The 11,978-nt window shown below is 46.4% G+C and overlaps 1 protein-coding gene across 1 annotated transcript in view; it reads right to left on the bottom strand.

Moving 5' to 3' along the window:
- Positions 1-3,965: 3,965 nt before the first annotated feature.
- CSRP2BP (CSRP2 binding protein) overlaps positions 3,966-11,978 on the bottom strand; it is a 17,618-nt gene continuing 9,605 nt past the window's right edge. Inside the window, exons 6-10 of the mRNA XM_009871033.1 lie at positions 11,814-11,978; positions 11,114-11,250; positions 10,425-10,600; positions 7,067-7,257; positions 3,966-4,442 (exon numbers count right to left, since the gene is read on the bottom strand). The exon at positions 11,814-11,978 is cut by the window's right edge and continues 425 nt beyond it. Coding sequence (XP_009869335.1) covers positions 4,269-4,442; positions 7,067-7,257; positions 10,425-10,600; positions 11,114-11,250; positions 11,814-11,978 — 843 coding nt within the window. The 3' untranslated portion in view covers positions 3,966-4,268. The remainder of the gene's footprint in view (positions 4,443-7,066; positions 7,258-10,424; positions 10,601-11,113; positions 11,251-11,813) is intronic.

Here is an 11,978-nt window from a genome sequence, read left to right as displayed (position 1 = left end):
CTCAGGGACGACGGGAGATGTAGTCCCGCCTGCGCGCCGCTAGGCCCGGCCCCGAGCCAAGGGCAAGGAGGGCACGTTTGCCACTTCTACCTTTTAATTAGTATATTTTCTTTTGTTTCTTTTGTTTTAGCAGTGACAGGGCTGGTAGGGAAGCGCAGCGGGAAGGGTTGAGGCAGGAGATGCTCCCGCTGCCCCGTGGCACCATTCTTGCCCCAGGCAGCGGGAGTGGCTGAACTCCCCCTTTGTGCCCCCCTAACGCAGCGGGACCCAGCCCTCTGGCAGCTGGTCCTGTGGGGAAGGACTGGTTACTCACCCAACGCAGCAGCGGGGCCTCCGGTTCCTGGTCTGATGCAGCAGGAGGTGTCTGCTCAGAGTCTCCTCCAGGAAAACACTCGAGGGCTAGAGGGAAGTGACCTCGTGGACCAGGTTACGTCCTGGAGCAAGCTGGTGTAAGAAAAGTAGCCAAAGGATGAAGATGGCTTAGCACAACCGCTCGCTAAGAGCTTTTCAGACGAGCAGTTGGGCCTGAGAAGCAGCACATCCTCTCACCATAGGTGGGGCAAATGAACAGAACAAGCAGAGTTTTGCTTCTTTCCCCAGGCTGAATCTGAAACCTGAAAAGAAGCATTCGGCATGTGTATCTGCAACGTCAAGGGCTCTCAGGAAAGAGACTTCTCTTTCAAAGCAAACTGCAAAGTATTACGTCTATGACTGCTGTGCTGAATGATCCCGGTATTTACCCAGCTCAGTTACTGCAGATCCATGGGCACGGTAAGTTGGCCACAGTGGGAAGCTTCGAGGTTATGAAGTATCGACAAGCCCCTGGAAAGGTTTGGGCTTGCTGCCCTACTAGGAAACAGTAAGTTTCCACCTTTATTGTCCAGGAAAACTTTGTTCTGTTAAACTGAGCTGCATTTGGCAACCGCAATCACTGCTACAGTCCCTGTGCAGCTCAGAGAAGCGTGGAGTAATCATGTCGTTAAGTGGGGTGGATGCTGGCTTTTTAATGGCTAACATAACTCATCACGCTGGTCTCCAAGGCACGAAGAGGAGGAAAGCAGAGGGCTAAGAGCACACAGTTTGTCTCTTCACGTGCCTTGGAAGAGCCTCATCTATTGCAGAGAGAGGCAGCTGTGTGTGACCATTCAAGCAGCGACCTTAAGCTGCTACAAGCCATTCAGGCCTCTCACTATTCAACATTTTTTGGAGGAAATGTTCTCTTGAGAGGAGTCTGGAAGTAGTCCCTGTGCAGACACAAGGAGAGATGAAGCTGCAGCAGCTACTTCAGAGGCTCTAATTCTGGTGCTGACCTAGTAAGGGCAGGTAGAGCTCCCTGGCAACCCCAGCATGTTTCCCCAGAGCTGCCAGCCCCTATCAGATTGCACACCTCACTTCATGTAGTGCCTGTTATGAGGCTGGCCTCAACCTCCTGTCCTCAGAAGACTCTTGCTAAAAGTGGGCCGTGAATTCTCACTCGCTAAACAGCACTCTGTGCTCTGTGCTCACCCATACATCTAGCAGAGTAAAAGAAACTGTCTCTTGCAGCTTGAGCTGCCAGGAGGAGTAAATACAGAGATACCATAGGCTTCACTGCTGTCCTTCAGATCTGGTTTGCTGGGATCCCTCTGCAAGTCAGGAAGGTCTTCTTGAGGCACGGCTATTCATTCATCTTTGCCTGGACCACCTGTTAGCTAGCTATGCTTGCACCCTGTTCTCACCAAAGCCACTAGGATCAACAGGGAAAGATCTCATGGGAAGCAGTTCAAACCCATACTGGATTTTCACAGGCACCACTAAGGAGCAGGGTGTGGAGTGTCTTCCATGTAAGACAACAACAAGGGATGAAAACTCAAGCCTACAGTCCCAGGAGTGTGGGATATAATAATTATAGCAGTTAACAGGTTAATTTACCAAGAAATATGGGCAAATTAGCAAGAAATGAGGAATCATAAATGTCAGCAGACCTGCAAAGCTGCAAAGCAATTCTGTGTTTCTGCAGCCTGCAGAACAGCAATATTGATCTCCATCCCCTGTAACATTTGATGAGCTTATTCTTAGCAGCCTCCCTGAAAAAGGAAAATGTTAATATTTTCTACAGTTCCAGAAGACAGACAGATCCAAAATGGATGAGGTGCAAAGGCTCAAAGGCGTTTAATCACTTCATTGCCTTTAAAGAGGTGCAGATAAATGAACCACCTGGATAAGACAAGCAGTCTGCAGCACAGCAGGAATTTTTAGGACTGTTTTAACACCTTTTTCCCTTGGCATTCTCCCTCGGAGAGACAAGAAACTCCTTAAAAATCTTCATGGCCACCTTTGAGAACACAATGCGGAACCGGTCATGACCTTCAGACTATCTTTTATCTCCTAATTCTGGCTGACAAGAAAAGAGATTGCTAGGGCCTGCCTGTGTGCTGCTTCTGTAGAGAAAAGAGTTTCTTGCCTTGCTCCCCTGCCCACACACATGGTTTGCGTCCTCTATCAGCCATACCTGTGCTTGCTAGCTTTCAGTGAAGTAAGAGGTTGGAGAGACAGCTTAATGAACAGTATGACTACAGGTAGGTTTTTTCCAAGGGAAGGGCTTTAATTCCACTCATAAAGACAAATATTTTTTTTCTTTCCAAGTACAGCTAACTCATAACACCAATAACATCAAAAATTTTCACATAGTCATAAAGCAGGCAGAAACGTGTGTGGATGTTAGGGCACACAACGCTTGGATGGGTTCTTTTTCCCTCCACCAACACTGTTTTTTGGTTTGGTGACCACATACATAGGCTACACAAAAACATACTTTGCGTCCCTCTCTCTGCCGTTACCAAAATGAAGACTCCATTAAGGCAACTACTACTATAGCCAGATATCCAACAGGTATACACAGTGGCTTAAGAACAAGAAGTCACATTTGTTGTGTAGCTCTCTGTAAGGCTGGCTGCAAAAGGAACAGCAGTGGTTATGATCTGTATTTCAAATGCATGGACTGACCTTCGGTCAGGCAGCAGAGCAAACTGCCAGCTTACTGGTCAACTGCCACAAACATCAGCGAGAGAGAGAAGCTGCTAAACTGTGTAAAAGGCCTAGACCCCACTACAAGAGAAACTTCGGGATTTGCGGGAGTTTTAAATTCTTGGCTATTTCTATTTATTCTTTGCTCTCCTCTTTACTTTGAGCCATGAAATCACAGCCTAGATGCTTTTAGGAACTGGCCCACCTCTACCCTTTCCTCCCTCTGAGCTGCAAAGAGATCGCCTCTAGAAACCAGAGCCTGCCTTTCCAACGTCACTGCTGACTTTTGTTCTGGGTTGCTTCTAGCCAAAGTGTCTGTAGCAGGAGGAGGCAGATGCTGGAGCCTGCGAGGCCGGCTCTGCGGTTAGAGGTGTGCCCAAAGGGCTGATCTGCAGCATCAACAACTGGCAGGTAAGTTGTAAGATCTCATAGAGCTTGTTTGGCAGCTGTCATCTCCTACCTCACCCAACTACAAACCCGCTTGACATCTCATTCCTGAACACAAAACACGGCGCACTACGAGAACTTCACATCGAACACAGGGTCAACAAGGGGAAAGGGAGGCAGCAGGGAAGGAGCAGAAGAAAGACGTCTCCCTTGTGCCTTGCATTCAGGATCACATGAGTTCACACACTTTTTGTTATTCCTAAAACATGGTTCCAGTATCGCTGTTCTGGCATGCGTAGAGCTTTCCTAAAGTTAGCATCCAGCTAAGTGCACCAATATCTCATTTCCCTTCCTGGGTTCAAGACATGGTTCCTAACAAAGCAATCAAATCACAGAAACACTGTGGACGATTTAGGTTTTGATGTTCATTTCCCATAAACAAAACAAACAAAAAAAATGTGGTTTTGTTTTTGGACAGGTTTCAAAATCTGAAATACATGGGGCCCTTCTGAAATGACAAGTATTTTTTGGTGGGGTTAGTTTGTTTGTTTTATTTTTTTTGGTTTTTTGTTGTTTGTCAGTGAAGCTCACCCAAAGTAACAGTGGCAGGAAAACTCCCCATAAAGAATATCAATCTTCCTATGGTTTCAGCATGTCCCACTTGGCATTTCCAGGCCTCTCCCCTTGGAGCACAGGAATCAATCCCCTGGGATTGCAGTTTTAGCACACATAGCATAGCACTGCTGACATTCGAAGTCCTAGGGATAAAGGCATCGGTGCATCCCAGCTCTCGCATGGCAGCCTATGTCCTCTGCTGAAAGCCACGGTAGCTCTTTGCTTGACAGATTGGGCTTTTCGCAGCCTCCCCAGACCGGTCAGCGCCGCAGCCTGAGAAAGAATGCGTGCTTGCACTCCTTGCTGTCCAAGGGATAGTATTTGTCATAAAAATCCAAAATGTATTCTTCAGTCTTAAATCCAAACTTTTGGTAAAGCAGCATAGCAGGGTTGCTTGCAGAGACGTGAAGGGTTACGTCTTTGCCCATGCAGGTCTGCCAAGTGAGGGGGGAAAAAAAAAAAGAAAAAAAAAAAGAATCACAGCAAGAGAATGAGACAGCCTCTGGGGGAATGCGGAGGTGAAGAGATTCAGCAGTTCAGGTATTCGAGTTACTAAGGAAATGTGAGAAAATCACAGGCCTTGACACAGAAGTTACAACACATAGCAACAGCTGAAACACGAAGGGAACGCCGCTGTTCCTCTGAGCCTTTGTCTTTGGGAAACAAGGACTCTGACAATGAAAGCAAGTTTTGGATTATAATTTGTTAGCTTTCCCTTGTCAATTGCTAAGTAATTGTTAATTAAAAATAATCTTGGTGTACAGCACCGATCTCAAATACTTATTAACAATGGCCCGAAGAAAAGACAAAACATGCCAGCGCATCAGGCGCCACACTCCTCCCCGTCAGCAAACAGAGCTGAGCTCTCCGGGACGGCTCGATCTGTCCCAGCACACCTCTGGGCTGTCACGCTGGAATTCCTGTCTATCCCACCCAGCTCCTCTCCCATCCTTCAGGGCACAGCGCTCACCTCCTGAGAAGGCAGAGAATTCAGTTCAAACAGCAAACGGCATAGCAGAAGTTGCCTTACAGATCCCAGATTATTCTAACCAGCAGCTCTCTGATAGAGATGCCAATATAATAATTTTTTTCCTGCTTTCATCTAGTGTTTTACTAGTATTTCACGTACATTAAGCATATTGCAACTCTTAAGTGGGAACAGTAACACCCTTTAGGAAATTTCCAGAGCAGATCATTTAAAGGGAAAGTCTTCACAGGTATTGAAGGGAGAAAAAAAAGGAAAGAAATAAATAGAATTGGGAGCCAGTTTTGGGAAATTGAAATGAGATCGATAAGAAGATGCAGTTTGGTCCTCTGGGCTGGATGCATTAGAGGGTAACTTCTGACAACCAACCCACCACCAAGGCACCATTTGTATCAACACATTTCTGTTACATTATGTTATTCCCAAGAATTCATCCCCAAACAGCACACTGACCCAAGAGGGAGAGAATTACCCTCAATCCAAACAGTGTATGCAAGTGCTTCTACCTACAGAGAGCGTACCCCAGCGTCAGCCCAAGCAGGCTGCGAAGGAACAGAAGGTCACAACCATCATTTCTTCTCCTACATGACTAAATACCTTCTACCACTGACAAACAGTCAGCAATGGAAATATAAATCTAATGTAAGCCAAACATACAGCGGTGATCTCTGAGTCTAGCTGGCCTCAAACCTGCCCGGCTCTCCTCGACACGATCATTTTATGCTGGTCTACCTACAAGCCAAATTAGGTTAATTGGCTGTGATACATCCTACGAAAAGCTGCGACGATTTTCTACAGCTGACTTGCCAACACAGCCCAGCTCTGCTGGAGAGACATGAGGCCAGCTGCTGGATCCCTGCAAACCTTGGCTCATCGCTCGTGCCTGTTCTCACTAGGTGTTGACATCTCACGTCAACGGACTACAGTTGAGGGCAATTTACTTAAACACTTTACTCGGAGACGCTCAGGAAATGTAAGGGGTGAATTTAAAGCAGATTGGTTAGTGGCCTGTGTCAACACGTAGAGCAGAGAGAGGAGGACACTGCTCTGTAAGTAGAAAAGTTACCCTCGGGTGGCCCAGAAGAGCTGCCGTCAGTGGAAACTGCTTTTCCAAGGTACAGATCACTGTTTCCAAGGCTCTGCCAGCACTCCCTACCTCTCTTCAGCCAAATGAGGAAAAACAGTTTCAATGGCAGTTTTTGCTAGTGCAGCTCCTCCTGACTGAAACAAGTTAAGGAATGTTTCACATCAGCAGCTCTGCCAAGAGAATTCAGGGAGTGGTAAAACTGTAGGCCCCGAAGAGCCACAGTTAGGATCTGAAAAGGACATCTGTCTGCATCCTCACTCAAAATTAAGCTGGCTTTCCTGCAATTTAATTCAAGAAAGTGAATGGAATTAAGGCCACCTGAATAACAGTATTCATTCAGAGATTTAATGAAGTTTAACTACTTTAATGCCACCCCTTTAGTTAGCTCAGATTCATTTTCCCCAAGTGTCCCTGTGGAACAAAGCCCAGTACAAGCTAGTTTGAACAAATTTGAATGAGGTTGCAAACACTTTATCTTCACCTCAGCTGGATTTGAACCAGAGTATTAAAAGTGAAAGAGAATGATTAAGATCAGTAAGTGATTTAATGCAACGGCCCTGGTCACAGAATAATCCTCCAGGTGTAGCCAAGAAACGCTGCAATAGATTCTTACCCAACTTCCCCACCATTATCTCATTTTCTCCTTCAAACACCAAATTTACAGTCTTACTGTTACATGAACTATTGACCACTGAAGAACACAAAGTTAATCCCAAAAGTCTAAGACCACAGAATTTCACTAATTCTGAGGACCTCACAAGTACGGTTACTCTTCTAAATACAATTTGGTTTCTGCTTTTGAACTGATTTCTCCCCATAAATGTTGACAGAGGCTGCTGACAGTCTGTGCAGGTGTGTAAGCAACAAAAAAGCAAGGGGAAAGAGACAGAAAGGAGGAACACAACAATTACTGTCTCATATTTGCACGCGTGCGCACAAGAAGGGAGAGCTAGCTCTTTAGCAGAGACATGGGATTTTTTTGTTACCTGGATAAGATGGTAAATCATGAAGGTTGCAATCCCAGCTCTTCTCCACTCAGGGTGAACCAACAGAAAAGAGATGTAAGCTTCATTGTATTTTACGTCTGGCACCATAAAGCCAAAAGCAATGATAACTTTCTTGTAAAGGACGACAACGCTGAAGTCTGGATACTGCAGGCATTCTGACAAATCAATTCCTATGGAGAAAGAGAGAAACAGCAGTGGAAAGCATTGCAAACCAAAAGAAAAGTATCACACTTGCGTGGAAATTCAGGGGTTTAAGTCCTTTTAGAAACACTCACTCGATCCCTTTCTCTTACCTTTATTTCAAAGCTCTGATATCAAGAGATGCTTCAACAAAACACATAGACAAAACAAGGCCTACTTACTAGTGGGGATTCTAGCATGGAAAAAGTAACAAAGCTGATTCCCTCCCAAATGACTCGAGGATGAAACTGAAACTCAAAGAGCACATTCTCTAAACCAAGATGGTTTAAAAAAAAAGGTAATAAAAATAATCACATGATCTCAGCACCCAATTAATCTTTCCCTGGTTTGTATTCTGAGCCGCATTAGCAGACTTTGCGAAGGACTCAGTTCTAAATATGCACGTGGATGAAGATACTTGCACGTGCTGTGTTTGCTGGATTGGGTCCTAGTAAGTTTGTGCCCTTTGCCCGGGGCTCCTAAGGGCTGCAGTAAAATTAATGGATAAGGGCTTGCTTCCTCACTTCGTCAGGGCTGGGCCAGCACTAGGTTGGTGCACACTGTGCCTGTTCCAGTCAGCAAATGCCGAGGACCTGCCTGCAGACAGGCAAAGGGAGGCGGTGTTGAGTGTACCAGCCTGATAAACTGGGTGAACCATCCTGTTCTTTCTGCAAACTCTCTCTGGAGCACAGCAGACGTGAAACTGGGCTTCAGCTCTGGCAGCATTACCTGCGTAAGGTTCCTGTCTCTCTTGAGCTCCTCCTGCTTCCCCTTGTGCACGCTCAGCTGTTTGTGGAGCTGCACCTCAAACCTGACCACAGGTTTCAATGCTATCAGAACGTTTGCTTTTAGCATGCAAATTCATGCAGCAGCCTCGCCGGCAACGGGGCAGCTGTGAGTCAGAGGCTGGACAGGAACACCTGAGGCTGGTGACTTCTGAGTGGAGTTTGTTAGCTTGCTGAATCACATCGCTGCTGCAGCCTCAGAGCATCCACACAGCGTGTCAGGGCCAAGCAGCGCGGTTCAAGGCAGAGAAGATTGCTTGATAATTTTTGTGGACAGGCCCTGAACAATGCGCAAGACATAGCGGAGCTGCGTCGTGAATGCTAGTTTCAGCCTCAAATTGGCAATCGCAGATATATCTGGAACATGGGATAACAGAACAGCAGAGTATGTTTTCCAGTAACGTTTATCACCCTTGACAAGATGCAAGACTTCGTAAGGCACCGGGCACAAAAATAAGCGGGTGAAACATTTTCTTGCTCGAGAGTAAGCTGGGTGGAGTAAGACGTGGGAGGAATCGATTGGCAATAGGGAGCCGCGTTAATTATCTCCAGGCTGCAATTGACTGTGAAGTGCCTTACAGCGTGCCCGTACAGGAACGCTACATTGCCCTGAGCGCACTGGCGTCTATGAAACGGTGCCGTCCCCTCGGCACGCGGTTATTCCTGTAGGAAGATGCTTAGCTCAGTATGGTTTACCACTCGTCTGCTCGAGAGATGTTTCCCGTTAGGGCATGAAGGCACAAGATACCGTGAGAGACAACAAGGGGGAATCTTGCTTCACCATCAGCTCATTTGCAGTAACTACCTGCAAACTTGTGAGAAACAAGAACGCTGTCAGGAAGGATCTGGAGAACTAAGAACTAAGGCCTGGCGTCGCTTCACCCAGTGAAGTGCCTAAAACCTAAGAATATAGTCAATGCGAGCATCACTATTAGAAGGCAACTGAGCACACCTAAGATGTCATTTACTGACAAGAGCATCCCCCAAGCATCCATGCTTCAGATGCCTAAATTTAGGTGGAATCACAGCTATTTCTCTCAACAACGGTGCTAGTTTAATGATGCCCTCTCCCAGCTGCATATCCCACCTCCTTCTCAGTTGTACCAGCCTGTCGTGAAGCTAAACCCTTCACGTCCACAAAGACACCGTGCTTTATCTCCTGAAGTATCACCTCCTCTCATGCCTCTCCTCCTAAAACAGTACTAGAAAATCCCAGCCTCAGAAAATTTACCCCATGGAAGAGATTTTGGTTCCCATGTGGAGACCAATGGGAGTGTCGGCTTTCTGATTTAACGATGAACAGTTCACAGACGGGTGGAACACACCCACGCTTCTCAAGTTAAATAAAACAGGGTGAGACCTGAAGAACTTAATGAAGGTGCAACTCAACTTGGCCAGAACTTCAAATGCATTATCAGAAGAGGAGAGACTATGACAAAGGGGTTCAGCCTCTGTTGGGATTGCAAGTGTCTCTCACGAGCTCCAAAACAGCTTGTGAAAGGGAAGGTACGCCACGTTATCTCCCCCAAATTGAACAAGTCGGACAATGAGTAGCACAAAGAGCTCCGATCCTGACTGCAGCAGATGAGTACTGCTGAGCTACAAACCCTGTTAAATCACTATCTGCAAATCAAAACGTAAAGCAAACAGTTACTTGAAATAAAGGTGTGTACTGTTTGTACTGGTCTTTTCTAAATTAGTCTGCCACGTTGTTTGCTGATCAGAAGCTGATCCACACAGTAGATTAACATCACTATTATTATTTCAGAAGAACTAAAGACTACAGGCTTGTAACTGCTCCCATGCAGGGCATCCACTGTCCCTAAAGACTCCACAAAAAACGACGCACAAAAACCAATACCCAAACTTTCCCATACCTTGCAAATACTGAGGCTTGAAGAAATAAAGGACATCACAGTGAAGCTTGCAGTTGTAAGTGCAATTCCCAGATTTCACTCCAACACATCCAAGTTTATGGCTGTTAGGAAGAAACTTTCTCATGAAGCTAACGAGCAGCAAATCTCTGGTACAAAACTGTTTACCTCAGCCCTCAATTCTGCAAAACGTTTCACTGGATGCTTAAATTTTTAGTAACTGACTACTCCTATTGGCATCAATGGTGTTACCCAAAACAACCTGCTTCTTTATAAGTGCTGTGCTAATTAGGGCCTAATTGCCCAGTTCTAAATGATCTTAAAAGACAAAGACACCAAACCAATGTCTCCATCTCAACTGCATTCCTATGACATCAGATAATGGTTTTCCAAGAACCAAGCCACACACCAACTGAAGAAAAATTTGGACCAAGAATATTCTTTTTTCTGAACAAACCCACCTCCTTCTTAGAAAACCAAGTGCCGAAGGAATCTTACCAGGCCAGAAGAATTCGTGGCACATGGAGTTTATCGTGGGGATGTGATTAGGGCGAACATAGCAGTAATCAACCGGTGCTTCTGGCTCAGCCTTCCAGTTGAGATCATTCCTGTGTGGATACGCCCGGATTTCTGCCAGCAGCCTGAGTTTTGGGGGCTTTGTCTCATAATCGCGCCTGCCAGTAACACGAAAAGCAAACACAAAAAGCGAGTGAGCAACAATAACTGCCACTACAGCTGAATGGGTACTGCCCATGAAATATTTTCTGACATGCTCAACTTGAAACAAAAGAACAGAGTCTTCCATTCATGTGGGAAAACAGCACCCAGCTCAGCAAAAACACCCTTGTGCCAGAGGCCAGGACACTTCCCAGATCCACGGCACACGAAGGCAGCCTCTCCTGACAGCAGGAGCAAGGAAATTATGGTTCTGACCCAAATGCAGGTGCAACTTGCACTGAATGACTACAGTAATTCCCTCTCTGCCCTGCCCTCTCTTGGTGATTGCCCTTCCCAATGCAGAGCCAGTTTAACTACTCAGCTAAGTAAAACACTATCCGTCCAGGGTTACCATAGTGCACTGGATTGTACTTCGAGGAGGAGTGAGGAGCACTGCCCACAAAAGGTGTCCTCCCCGTGGGCTGTCGGTTCAGAAGCCAAGAGCAAATTCACCCTCTGACCATCTGTACCTGATGTAAGGTTTCAGGACGCGGGATGTGTAAGGACTGACAATACTGTGGTCTGTCAGCAGGTCTTCTGAGCCTACCAGTCGATATAGGAACTTTGTTGTCTGCTGTCGATACCCCTTCATGGCAGGCAGCATCGTCTGTACGTACAAAAAAGACCCGCAGAACGTTTCAGGAAGATTAGTCAATGACTTAAGGCAATCATATCAACAGAGGGAGAATTGGAGCCTTTCAATTTGACAAGGTGGACTGGACCCACAGCATGACAGTCCAACTTGGGAGGACTCAGCTGCACACTCTCAGATTTAGCACCCAAATCTATGAGCTGCACACGTCAATCAGAAAACCACTGCAAGTGACCTCCCTCCTACAGAGCATGAAAGAGAAACTGCCTTTTTTGGGTACTTCCAGGCCTCCGCCATCAGTGTTTGGGCAGGGCTGAAGTACAAACACAGAGACGTTTGTGGTGCCGACACTGACTGACAGCTGTGCTGTGCGAGCATGTCCCAGGAAGAAAGGGACTTGTGAGAGCATTGGTGGGAGCACAGCCCCAAGTCAAACTGAGTCTTGCTCAAATAATTCTTTTCACTTCAACCTCAACTTCAACTTGCCTTCACTTTAACCTCAAGGTGACACTGCTGTCCACAGCAAAAGCTCTAAAACAACCAATGCCAAAAGCTCACTTAGATTTGGAAACACTCACCTGGTATCTGTCCAAGATCCTGAAGTCCTGGCTAGTAGTTCTGTATGTTGCTTGCCCGACTGGGGACCTGGAAACGCCTCCTTCTTTGGCTCCATAAATCCCATCGACCAAGAGCAGTGCAGCGTTCACAACTTGGTCCAAGTCAAAGAGAGGCAGTCCTCTTTC

Source organism: Apaloderma vittatum, unplaced genomic scaffold, assembly GCF_000703405.1.
Source record: "Apaloderma vittatum isolate BGI_N311 unplaced genomic scaffold, ASM70340v1 scaffold26816, whole genome shotgun sequence".
Taxonomy (NCBI): domain Eukaryota; kingdom Metazoa; phylum Chordata; class Aves; order Trogoniformes; family Trogonidae; genus Apaloderma; species Apaloderma vittatum.
The sequence above is the reverse complement of the archived record's forward strand: the minus strand, read 5'-3'. Positions and strand labels throughout refer to the sequence as shown.